This window comes from Cavia porcellus, unplaced genomic scaffold (genome assembly GCF_034190915.1).
Source record: "Cavia porcellus strain 051 isolate PalLab524CR breed Dunkin Hartley unplaced genomic scaffold, mCavPor4.1 scaffold_5, whole genome shotgun sequence".
NCBI classification, from domain to species: Eukaryota; Metazoa; Chordata; class Mammalia; order Rodentia; family Caviidae; genus Cavia; species Cavia porcellus.
The window spans coordinates 92,802,226-92,815,798 of NW_026947488.1; the positions used below are offsets into that span (position 1 = coordinate 92,802,226).

The 13,573-nt window shown below is 42.2% G+C and overlaps 1 protein-coding gene across 3 annotated transcripts in view; it reads right to left on the minus strand.

Moving 5' to 3' along the window:
* The window catches only part of Neto2 (neuropilin and tolloid like 2), a 48,213-nt gene extending 34,718 nt beyond the window's left edge, over nucleotides 1–13,495 (minus strand). Inside the window, exon 1 of one of the 3 annotated variants that reach the window (XM_063249298.1) lies at nucleotides 13,165–13,495. In XM_063249298.1, the coding sequence (XP_063105368.1) occupies nucleotides 13,165–13,198 (34 nt within the window). In that variant the 5' untranslated portion in view covers nucleotides 13,199–13,495. The remainder of the gene's footprint in view (nucleotides 1–13,164) is intronic. The other 2 variants (XM_063249297.1, XM_063249296.1) reach the window with 2 other exon arrangements.
* Between the last annotated feature and the right edge of the window lie 78 nt (nucleotides 13,496–13,573).

Consider the following 13,573-nt stretch of genomic DNA (forward strand, 5'->3'; position numbering starts at 1 on the left):
GAGAAATGGGGCAGCCCCACCTGCCTGCTTCTGTTCTATGTGTCTCTGTCCCCAAGTAGAGCATTGGTTCACCTAACTCGCCACCTGTTGGTTTATGTTGTCAGTCCTGCTTTCGACTTTTCCAAGCACTAGTCCTATTAGCTAACACATGTGCCCTGGTGGGGGCTGGTGTTGCTGGCATGCCTGTCAGTTGCCTGGTCTCACTGATGTCGGGGGGAGGAGCTGGTCACTGGATATTTCCCACTGGGCCAGTAGCTGAGTCTCGCTGCTGCATTCTTTCTGCTGGACTGGTAGCAAGAGGTCCACTTTATGTCAACAAGCAGCTTGCCAAACCAAAGAGATACGGACATCAATATAAATGGAAAGTGTGACCCAAAGGAACAAAGAGCAAGTAGCTCACATGAATTTCCCATCCAGGTCCTCTGTGTGAAAGGACTCAAAGCTGCTGAAAGGTGGGAATGCTGACTGTTATTTACATTTGATTGTAGGTCAAATTCTATAGGCAGGTCTGGATGGGACTTTCTGAGGCTGTTTACACAGGTGCTGAAAACAGGAACAGGTCCAAACAGGAGCCAAAATTTTCAGTCTGTGGTTCTTTCAGAGATAAAGTGTGTGACTCCATTCAGTAAAGGGCCACCACATTCAATTATAAATTCAGGCACAGTTAGACACTTGGGCCACTTGTTATATCTCACCAAGAAATCAAAGTAGAGGCTGCTCCAGATGCGACTTTCCCTTGGTGGGACCCTCATGACTCAGTGATAATCAAGTAAGCAGCTGTTTGCTCATGAGGAAACCTGGTCACCTGGTAGATCATATCAGTTTCTTGGATTCAGTTAGCTGTGGTTCTGGTTGGAGCCTCCGAGGTTTGAATAAGATGCTGACAAAAGTCTCATGCAGGTATCCATTACACAGGCACAATGATCTTAAAAGAGAAAGCTGCTTACTCACAGATGAAGAGAATCATTAGAAACTGTAAGACACAGCCAAGAGGGAACCAATGCCAGAGGGCAGTGAGCTGAAAAACCTATAAATTTGAAGTTTAACAGGCATGTCAACCCTTTTAGAGATCCTTGAAGACTAATGCTAAGATTTTGGGAGTTTCCAACTCAACCTGACTTATCCTAGCACAACTGTATGAATTTGTATTTGAACAGCACAGACACCTCCCTGCTTAGCAAGAGCACCATCTAGTACTGTGTAATGTAGTTTTGAGAACCTTGTAAGCAAGGATCCAAAGATTTCTGTTGAGCTCTAATGGTCTAGGTGGTGGAAGGGATGATTCTATGGCAATGGAGGGAAAGGTCAATGGTCATGCATTCATTCCAGGTGCTGGCTCCTAGGCAGGATCTTACTTCAGCCCAACCACCTACATCAACTTCTCTTGGTAAATACAGCCCTTGGGTATGTCCACAAGTACCATCCTCACAATCAGAAGAGTTATCATTAGGGGACCCATCAATAATACAGAAAGGTCTTTCTTTCTAGTGTGTGATCTGGATTGTGAATGGGCTATTTCGAAGACAGCAAAAAATACAGTCAACTATCCCAAGACTCATGTAACACAGCAAAAAATACAGTCAACTATCCCAAGACTCATGTAACACTCATCTCCAAGTGTCTAGATACTTAAAGTCTGATGTTCTATTCTTTTAGCCACTGGTAATAAAAACAAACAAACCAGCAGGCCACAATAGGGCCCTGAAATCTTTGGAGGTTAGCAGAAAGGGAGAGAATATCTGCTGACAGAGAAAGGGACCAAGGCAGAGCAGAATGAGTCATTTAGCAGTGATGGAGCAGAGGTGTTTTTCCAGTTCACATGTACGTGTTGCAAAAACACCCGTGTTGTTGGAAAAGGGGCTTAACTTTATGAATAGCATTTTTGCAGATCAGAGACAGAGAAACAGGTTTGCTGTTTTCACAAGGTAACATTGGTCTACATATATATGAGAGCCTATAGTAACAAAAAAGCAGGGCAAATATTAAGGAGCACGTTTGCACCTAAAAAGGCTTAGGTCAAGTAGTCTAGAGTGGATCACAGTAAAATTGTAGATGATAGTGAAGTTAGTTTATAGCATTAAATGATGGCGTTTCCCTCCACTCCCACATCTGTACAGGGGATTAAGGATGGTTAGACAACAATGAAAATCACTATTGGATTTGGTTTTTTTGGTACTAGGGATCGAACTCATGACTTCATTCTTGCCAGACAGGCACTTATGCTGCTGAGCTAAATCCTCGGCCCCTAGATTTGTTTTTTAAAGGAGGAAAGATTTATTTTGGTTCATGGTTTGTAGAGATTTCAGTCCACACTATTGGATTTAAATGGAGCACCAGTAAGGAGGCGAGATATAAGGATAAAAGAAATGCCAAAGGTCACAAGGATTTCCAAGAATGGGCCAAGTTGGCCCACATAGTTAAGGAGTTTTAGAGGGCTTTAAAGAGAGGACAATTAAAAGTAGAGTAAGTTCCCAACTTAGGAACATTAGCATTGTAAACTTTTATAGGTGTACTGTATAAAATTCACTGCTGGCTTACAAACAATTCAACTTATGAACAATTCTCTCAGAGCAAAACTCATTGATAAGTTGGGGACTTACTGCAGTATGGGTATTATTAAAGTGCTGATAAATGAAAGATGTCAGTGTTTCAGGACCATAGAGGAAGAAAAAAAAATAAAGTAACAGCAACAAGGCAAAGCAGACAAAGAAAAATCCAAAGATTTCAACTGGTTGCAGACCCACTTTGAGGTTATACAGGCCTCGTCCTGATTCTTGGGTAATGTGTCTACTCACATGCAGACTTTCTGGCTCACCTGATTTGGTATGTAAGTGAGAGAAGTTGTGGTCCATTCAGTACAATTGAGAGGTAAGAAGCCTTTCTAAAATGGGAAATAAGAATTCAGAAGTCTGTGCCCTCTAATTTAGCTGTACATGGGCTAGTTAAGAGGACCCTTCTGGCAAAGCAGGAGGAAACCTTTGAGCTTGTGGCTTTTCCAGTAAACATACCCTCCAGTTCTCAGGCTTCATCTCCTGGAGCACCGTCTTGAAGGAATCTTCAACAAAGTTAGTATTGCGTGGTAGGATGCTAACCAGCTCCTTGAAATAATGCATGCCTCCTCTGATGAACATAGTCTGGTGAAGTCCTTTATTCACAAGCACTGGGGAGAACTTGTTTTCCTACAGGTAACAACTATGAGAAGGGCCTTGGGCAACGGGAAATGAGTGTCTTACAAATTCCTGCCAACTGGCTAATTTAGTTCATCTGTTTGTTCTGCTTGACCAAAGGACTAGGACTAAGCACAACAGTCATGCTAACAGATAGCTTGATTTCACCAAGGCTGAATAGTTTGCCCTGTAAAATAAATTCCTTGGTCTATAATATATAAAGTACTTAGGGGACCGACCCCTCACATTGGTATAATTTTCCCTAGTAAGGCTCTGGCTAATATTGAGGCGCTAGCTAATAGCACCAGAAAGCGCCAACCCAATGTGAATATATGCAATGACCCATACAAGCTGGGAGTGGGACTGCATGCCTGTAATTTCAGGTCCCTGGGAGGATGGAGGCAAACTGGAGGCCAGTGGGCAATTCAGTGAGACTCTACCTCAAATAAAACAGCTAAAGAGGGCTGAGAATGGTGATTGATGGTGTTGGGACTATTTATATCCCCATGAGGTGGTGAGATGAAAAGAATCTGACAGACTTCAAAAGGGTCATTTGGCAGGGGAAATAACCTATGAAAGCATGAAGTGGCTTCCCAGGGCTAAAATGGGGACATGTTTTACAAAGTTGGTGTCCTTGGTGAGTAATGGTGAAAAGGGCTTCCACCAATGTAGTATTTTCCACTGGACCACTGTGCCAGTATTCCAGAAAGTCAAGACATGGGCAGGGATAAAACGTACTTTTGAAGGCCAAGGGGAATGCAGTAGTACAGGTGAGCAAACTATATCAGGTGACAGGGAGATGAGGTGAGGAGAGACGACAGCCAAGAGAGAGGTGCTGGGTATGGGGAGCTAGATAAGGGACACAGGTGGTGAAAGCAGATCCCATGACAATCTTTCCATGACTTTCCTAAAAATGGAGGCAGCAGCAATTGCCTACAGACAAGGAGGTAATCCCTGGGCCATTGCAACAGGGAACACAGCAAAACCTGTTAGCTGGTTTGTTCTATCCTTTATAAGGTAAAGTTGGGACTTTATTTTGAAGGGAATAAAATAAAATAAAATGGAACAAAACATCGCAAATACTGGATTTCAAAATCAAGACAGAAGGAAATCCCCCACAGCTGCTACATTGCATATTGTTGTCCTATAAACAGATGCTCAGACTACCTGCCCAAGGCCTGCAGTCAATCAGTACAAGCATTGCTTTTGTACCTCAGTTGCTATCATTACAATCTGTGTACCTCCACGTCAGCCAGCTGTCTATTGGTGGTGGTGGTGGGAGGCTCTTATCTCCCAGCCTGTGAAGTTAGGACTTTTGGAATCTTTCTTCCCCATTCAATAGGTAGAAAGGGTGACTGAGTATCCCAAAGTGGGTGCTATGGTCAGTTTGTTCTTTATCTCCTTTAAGGTCTTTCAGTGGAGGCCAGTGAATAGGGTCTGGAGAAGAAACTTTCAGTATGCTGAAGAACAGTTGGGACACATATTAAAGAAAAATCTGGCGATCAGTTCTTCAAGTAATTAGCAAATACTAAAAGTCTCTGGAGTTGTCTTTTAATATAGCAAAAACAGAATACTAAGATGCCTGGGGGCACAAAGGGCTGAGATTTATACTGCTGGCTATCAAGAAATGACCCAGAATTTTGACAGAGGTCTGAAAGATTGGAAGTCTTTCCTTCAAAACTTTATATCCTCTGGAGGGCAGGTTAAGGTGCAACCTATCAGTAAGGCAAGTCTTTTGGAACTGGGGAGAACTTGTTTTCCTACAGGTAACAACTATGAGAAGGGCCTTGGGCAACGGGAAATGAGTGTCTTACAAATTCCTGCCAACTGGCTAATTTAGTTCATCTGTTTGTTCTGCTTGACCAAAGGACTAGGACTAAGCACAACAGTCATGCTAACAGATAGCTAACAGATAGCTAACAGTTGGGACACATATTAAAGAAAAATTTGGCGGAAGAGAGCTGAAATAAGGCACACTAGGTGATATCAGCTTATTCTGAAGAACTGGAGAAGTAGGTAAGTGTATCCTTAGAGACAAATAGCCCAGGTATCTTGTAGGCTTTTACAGGTAAAGGTATAGAAGTATATTGGCTGTCAAGATGTACTGGTGGACTGGACAAAGGATCACAGAGGCCAACAGCTTGGAAGCATAGGCTCACTGGTATTAGGGCTGAGAACCAATGGGTGTTAGCAACTCTGTTATAATGGCTCTGATATCCTGCACAAATCTCTATTCTCTTTCATTAGGTTTGTGGACAAGCAGAATAGGAGCACTGCAAGGGCTTGCATAAGGAATAAATTTCTGAGGTATAAAGTTCTACCTAAAATTGCATGCAGACTTAGAAGTACTGATTGATACTGAGCAGATTTTAATCCACCTGGATTTTAATGAAGGTTATAAATGGACACCACCACTGCAAGGTGCCCCGAGGCTTTCACGCAATTCTTGGGAGGGTAGGGTTAACGGGCTTGACAAGACAGATGGGTTCTGTAAGGCCAGGGATTTTTGATAGGGTTAATTCTAGTATCATTTCTTCCTTGGGGAGAAAGGGACATGGGGTTGACATGCTTCCAGAAAGTTCTTCCCCCATTGTTCCTCTTGGCCCAAACAGGAGGCAGTGACCCTCTGAGGGAGGGCCTACCTGGAAAGAAAAGGGCAGAGGCAGGAAACAGTCACAGGCTGGTGAGCACATCAAAGTGTGTCAGGGTTAAGGGGAGACACAGTAGCCTTAGATGTCAACCAGATACCTGTCTAGTTCGTCCCCAATTTCAGTAATTTCCTTAGTTGGTTGGCTTTAAGCAGATGAAACGTTCCCTGAATGTCCCCAGAGCACTCCTACTTTTGCTTGGAGGGGATGGTGAAGTAGCTTTATCAGGATTTGACTAAAGTCATCATTTGGATTTGAAACAAGCAAAACCAGCTAATGTGCTTTTTATTGAGACCTGAAGGCAGTTGGGGTGACCCTCTTTGCTATAAAGAGGATGCCATTAATCTGGAAGGGTTTTTCCCTATCATATCAATCTCAAGCTTGCGTGACTACAATACTTAACATTTTCTAGGCCTTCAGGTTGGCTAAAAAGGTTATTTTAGGGAGCATTTTACTGCCCAAATGAGATCATATTGTTTCTTTGAGGGTGCTGAGTGCCATAATGATAAACAAGTATGGTGTGAACCTATGGCATGTGTGTTGTTTTTAAGACAAAAAATGCTAATATGAGTTTTATCTAAACTCAGTATTCAGATTTGTGTTGTTGGCACTGTTCCACGTAAGTGGGTTTTGGTTGTAGTTTGGGTACTTATCTCTAAAAAGGTTGATCATCACTAGACTGTCATATGGTTTTTTTTTTTTTTTTTTGTCACATAAATTGAAATGTCAGTTTTGGGGCTCAGCGAACTACTGACAATAGCTCAGTGTTCCAATTTTTAGTCCAAGGAGTGTAGACAATCTGTCCATTTCCATCTCCTAAAATTCAGATCTTAAAAGGCACAGTTATGGAAGAGTGTGAACAATGGGAGAAAGGAGCAGGGAAGTCCGGAGAAGGAAGGAAGAAAGGTATAGAGGAGGGGAAAGAATAGACAGCAGATAGGGAGAAATAGTTGCAGCAGCATTTGCCTTGAGAGCACTGATGGTTTTAACTTTGTTACTGAAAGAACTAGTTTCTTTTTTTAATTTGTTGAGTTTGAGATTTAGTTTGAATTATTATTCTCTCAGAGAGATGCACAAAGATTCTTGGGATCATTCAGAAGATGTGAAATACCAATTACAGAGTGCTTCCCAATGCCTCTGAGAAGTTTAATATTTTGTATATTTTAATTGTGTATATAAATATACAAATTTTGGAGTGAAAAGAACCTCATATTGGCAAGCCAAGCTTTAGATTATCCCAGGTTATCTGGCTCTAGAGACTTAACCAATTACAGCTTTCTGAATTGTAATTTTTAGTTAAGAAGCTGGGTATCTGCATGGCGACTAGTAGAGGGTTTAGAACCTGGCTTATGCATTTTGTAGCTACCTAATGAAGTGCGCAACTACAACAGTGGTGGGATTCCCCAACCATGGGGACCAAGTCTTGATAACATGAATGAAACCATGCACTCCTAGCTTAAAGCCTCCAAGGCTTTTTTTACTTGCAGCACAGAAGGTCTGGATCCAGGAAGACTTACCCAATAGACCAGCACCACCAAGGAGACAACTGAGCTCCAGGGGGCACTTGCAGTATCTATGTGTGTGTGTCTACGATGATGCCAGGAAGAACTGGAAGCTCTCTTTAAATTCCACTTTTGACCCCAAGGAATATAAACAAAAATTCACTGGAAAATTTTCAGGACAAAAAGGGAGGCTTTTCCTCTGAGAAATACAGCCTTTGTCACAAATGTTAAGTGTGATCTGAAAGAAAAGGGTTGGCTTATATTAAGTTCCTGCCCAGATTCCTACTCTAGTTCATTGTACAGAGGATTACAAGTATGTGGGAAAAGCTTAGTTGTGATTGGATGTTATTTAAGTCTGACTTATTCAGGTGTGACTACTGAGGTAGTCAAGTTTGGCTGGCAAAATGAAGCTTTCTGAAGACTCTTTTGGCAGCAGAAACAAGAATAAGTGGGAGCAAGAGCCACAAAGTTCAGTCTGTGGTTCTTCCATGGACACAGTACATGTGTGAGCCTCCAGCCAACAAAGGGCTACCAGATTCCATTTTGGATTTAGGTCCAGTAAGTTCCTTGTACCTCTTCTCACAGATTCCCATTTTATTAGTTTCCACTAGTTAGATCAGGCTATAGGAAACAGAGATACTCATATTCTGTCATCAGATTGCAAACTGGTACTATTTTTTTGGATGTCAATTTGGCAGTAAGCATGTATTAAGGCTAAAAAATGTGCAAATCTTACCCAGTGATTTTACCTGTTGGTTTGAAAATGAAATGACTGAGATAGGGGTTTTTATACTTTTGTGTGCACTGTGATCACCTTGAAGCCTTACTGCATTAGACTGGGGGTTTGTTTTCAAGTATTCTGATCCAGCATGTTTAGGCTGGAGTTTGGAAGCCTGCACTTTTAGCAGCTTCTCTAGTGAGCAAGCTACTGGATCTAGGACCCTATCTGGAGGACCACTGCAACAAAGCTAGACTATTGAAAGAAACAGGTTGCCTTTCTTCTTCCTTTGATGGTGACAGGAACTCATCTGAACTGATAAGAACAGGGAAGAACAGGGGAGAGTGTGGGCAAAACGAAGCCTATGGCTTTGGTAATGTTGATCATGAGGTAAATTCCCTACTACCTATTCTATGCCCCTGCAAATAGTTCTCATTGTGTCTGATCATCTGTGTCTACCATGGATCTCTTTTCAAGTCTAGAAAGTTATCTTTACATTGTCTAAAACCTATTTATCTATGAACCTTTCTCATATTAATTTTATTTTACAATATTCACCTTCATTTGAGAGTGTTCACCAGCTTGCTCTTTGGTTTTGTTACTTCACTGATTTCATACAATCGTATGTTAGCATTAGGACTGGCACAAATAACCTTAAAACCTAAACAGTTTAAGTAAGATGGAAGTGATTTCTCTGATATATAAACAAACCAGAGAAAAACAGTCAAGGGACAGAGAGAAGGCTGTATCATCACCAGGGACCCAAGCTCCTATTTCATTCAGTTGTTTGACTTTCATTTCCAAGGTCATTTTATGCTTCAATATGGATGTCAGAATGCCAGCTATTTTAGTCTTCCTTATGTCTGCATCCTACTTGGCAAGAATGACATGAAGATTTCCTTGTCCCTTAAAAACACTTTCCTAGAATGTACAGTTACTTTAAGAAAAAAGTTTAAATTACAAGGTGATACTTTTCTTAAGTTATACACATCATCTTCTACTACGATCTAACCTGACTAGCCATAGTCATATGGCTATACCTAACCGAAAGTGAAGCTAGAAACCACGGTCTTTATTTTGAGCAATTGTGCCCTTAACTAAAATTTAGAGAATTACCAAAGAAGGATAAAACAGACACTTGGAGTCAATTATAAGTTTCTGTCACAGTTCCCTACAGCCTGTTGTGTATGTGGCAGGTAGCAATTTTGTTAGTAATGAAACATGATTCTTTCTAAAGATTCCTATTATAAGCGTTAAATGTTTCATGTAAGATTTCTTAAATCCACTACAAGATGTCAGACTGTAACAACCCTAACTGGTCTCCCTGCACGTTACTGTTTTCTTTAGCAGAATGGAATACAATTAGAGCCTATGTACTATTTGACATAGCAATAACTTTTTTATATAAACTATGCTCCAAAGGACAAAAAATTGCCTCACATTAATTAAATTCAATCTTCTTAGCCAAGAAAGATGGATGATGCCTTATGAACACTCCAGCCTACACACGCTAAGCTCACTGCTGCCAGTCACTGTTCCAGGAAAGAGTAACTGCAGCAGAGTGCTTTCTGTTTCCTGCAGAATGTGAGGAACTCGCTGTTAGTTAAAATGCTCTCAGATGGTAGTTTTGTATGCTCTATTTTGATTAAAGGAGTCCTCCAACATCCACAATTGTCATCAAAATTTAACGAGATCAGATTATACCTAGAAGAGCACTTGGTATATTCTGGGGCTGTAATTTCCAACACGCCAGTAGACAAATTCAAACCAACATATTTTAATGTCCTTTGGATTAGAAAAACAATGAGAATTTTACGTTAGTGCAACCTGTAATTTTGTAAGCAATAGAACAGACTCCTCAAAGTGTCAATTTCTGGGTGGTCACCCAGATGTTTGAGGTTACTGGGACAGCAAGGCCTTCTACCAATCACAGCAACCTTACTCTTACCTACCGTTTCTGTTTTAAATACTTCTTTAAAGAGTACTGAAACAGTTCTATTAAAGAAATCTTAGGACTTTCCCTTTTAACTCTGATTATAACCAGGACCTCAAAGTGTCTCATGGATCCATATTTTGTAACACTACTAACTATTCTGCAACATGAATAGAAAAAAACGATAGGAGTTTGTGCTGAACCTGTTGGGGTATGCACAGAACAGAACTGGAATTGCTCTTTCAATGTTTTAGATATGAAATTCACTTATAGGGTTTCATTTCCCCTTCTTGTAAAGGACTGAAAGTCAATCTGATTTGAACTTAGTTTGTAATGCAAATGGTTTTTTCCTAAAAGAGGAATTTGGCTTCAAAATACGAACCAGCTTTGAGGATTTACTGTAACAGTGCTTTGCCAACCCTGAGCTTTTGGTAGACAGTTACCTATAATTATGCAAAAAGTTAATTTTTAGTAAGGTTGCATTAAAACTTTATTTATTAAAAGTTTATCAATGCATAGCTTTTCAGTACTCTATTTCTGTATAGTTCACGTGCTTGGATGAGGTCGAAGACTAAAGAATACAAAATAACACAGTCTCAGAAAAATTTTTAAAATACAGTATCCGGGATTATTCATGCTCCATTACATCATGAATTTAACCATAGTTTATAAAGCTTTAATTTCTATTATTGAGTCTAATAAGATCCTTCTGTAGCACATGTGTAGTATGAGAATAGAAAATAATCTTATAATGCCAATCTAATATTTTCAAAGGATCATAATGCTTGGCCTCTTTATAAGTTTAACACAAATCTCGTAAGACCTGGAATGATAATGAACAGTTAAAAAGTGAATTACTGGGGCTGGGGATTTAGCTCAGTGACATAAGCACCTGTCTTACAAGCACATGGTCGTGAGTTTGATCTCTGGTACCGACAAAAAAAAAAAAAAAAAAAAAAGTGAATTATTTAGTGCCATACACAAGTGGGTTTTAATAATCTAATAGGAATTATCCTACTCTCAATGCTTAAAGTAAAACAAAAAGAATCAAAGGCATTTTAAAACACTAACTTCATAGATTTATTATGTCTATTTTAGTATTCCAAACAAGGTTTCCCATAGGTAGCTCCACAGTTATGCTAATGTTAAAGTTCCTTTGGATAAGAAACCTCTGATAGTGAAGTCACTCACCTTATAGGATATTTGAGGGCTATTTTTTCATGCCTTGGGACACATAATGTATAACAGCACTGGGGACCAACGTGAAAGTCTTTTTGTTTTTTTTTATCATTTAGGGCACTTTTTTTCCTGTTTATTACAACAAAATTTTACTCATTTTGGGTTTTACTGCTCCCATACCAATGTGAAAGTTAATTTTTAGAAATCAGAATTATTTTTATATAGGCAATCCTGTCCTAAGCAATAGCATCCGGCTTAAAAAAAAAATCAAGAGAAACAAGGTGTACAGTAAAACCCAAGTCTCCTCTTCACTCTGTTCTTCAAATCCACAGGAAAAAGGAAAGGAAAAAGAAAAGCAATTTTTGTATGTTTCTTTTATCTTTCATACCAATTTCTGGCACTTACACATACCACAGGAAACCTAAAAATAACTTGCTTTCTCTATAGTCAACCTTCAATAACAATGTATCTTGAGTTTTAAAATACTCTAGTATGTACATATAGTGTAGGTTGAGTAATATTTAAGAGAAGAGCCAAACACTACACTTCCTGTAGCTCTGCCTTCACCGCAGAATCCCTTCGGAAAGGTGCAACAATCAGTACCGCACATCGGCCAGAGAGGGCAGTGTGCACCAGCGTAAAAACCGGGCGGAGGCAGGATTCCGTCTCCACCCGCAGAGCACCTACTGGGCTCTGCCCGAGCCGCTGGGTCTTGTCAAGCTGCGCTGGTAAAGCTGGGGTACAGACCCCGGTTTCTTGGAGGCGGCACTCTCAAAAGGTCTGCCATTATGATGTTGATAATCTGGCACGGTGCATGAACCACCCGAACAGAAGAAAATAGCACTATCAGAAATCCTATGTCCATGTGGGTTATTACAAAAAGAGTAAAACAAAATCTTAATGTTTAAAAAATGACTAAGAAGTTACACAAAGCTACAGAATTTCGGAGCTGTTATTGTGATACAGTAAAGGAACCATTAAGGGTTTATGCACTAATCCAAACGTTCACAAGCTAAAGTCCTGTTACCTTCGTACACGCTTAATATAAATGTTTTAAGTGATTAAAAATATCAAGAATTTAAGCATATTTGGACCAACTGAAACGTAAATTTATCCAAAACATAGTTTGTCCAGGTACAAGTACACTTCACTTTTTAATAAAACAAATTTCAAGAAGAGTTAATGTAGGGTAAAAAAAGCCCAACATTTGTCACTGAACAAACATTAAGATACAGTAATAAGCCCCACAAGCCAGCGTTAATGCAAAGCCATAACGTCTTCCTCGGTATAAAAAGAGAATATCGTCTAACATTACAAATATTCAACATGCCATTTCTAACGAAATCAGGAACAAAAAACAAGTCCCTCACTGGGCTGTGGCGCGTCTTTCCCTGGGAATAAAAGGATTTATTCAATTCGAGTTTCAGATGCAACTTTGTATACCAACCTAAAGAACCTATATATCGAAATTTTCAGCTTAAAAACACCGCCCTGAAATGCAAAACGACTCTTGTGTTTCAGAGCTTCGTGCGCTGCTAAACCAATACTTCTGTTCCGTGCACCAAATCGGAATCCTTGCGGGCGGTGGGGTGCGGGGTCCCGGGAGGGCGCCCCGGGCCGCCGAGCCGGGTCCGCCAGCGCCCGGAGCCCGCAGTGGTGCCGCAGCCTGCGCGGCCGCAGCAGGTGGGACCCGACCGGCGCCGCCGGCGCCCGGGGCTCCTCTGTCCGCTGCACGACGCCTTGGCCGGGGCTTTCGTAGACAGCGTGGAATTACTTTTTGTTACTACGTTTTGAGAAGCCTCGGCCTTCACTGTACTGACCCGAGCCCACAACTTTGCAAAGCCGAGTGCCGAATCCTCCGGGGAAGCGCGGCTGCAGCGCCACCCAGTGCCCCGCCGTCCCTGACTCTGCCCCTTCCCCACCAGACGCGCCGGACCAAGAAGCGCGAGGGAGCGGGCTGGCCGGGCGCGAGCGCGGGCGCCGCCACACAAAGGGCCGGCCCGCAGGGGGCGCTTACCTTTCAAGGCCGCGCGCAGCTGCTCCAGGGCCATGTTCGCGAGTGGCCCGCGCTTCGGCGGGGCCGAGGTGGCGCTCAGGGCGCGGCGCGGCGACGGCTCCGCTCCGTTCCCATGGCTGTCCCCGGCCGCCCCGCGCGGACAAGCTCAGGTCCTGCAGCCCACCATGGCCCGGTCCCGCGCCGGCCTCCCGCGCAGCACACGCGCCCCGACGGCCGACGCCCCCCGGTCGGCGGCGCTGCGTCCCATCGACCGCCTGGGAGCCGAGGGGGCGCTGGCGCGTGCAGGGAACACACAAACCACCCCACTAGCCGCCAGGCGCGGGCTCCGCTAAAGTGGCAGGCGCGAGGCGCTTCGGCTCATTTAAGCAGGGAGCGCGAGCGCCGCGTGCTGGCCGCGCCACCGTGCGCA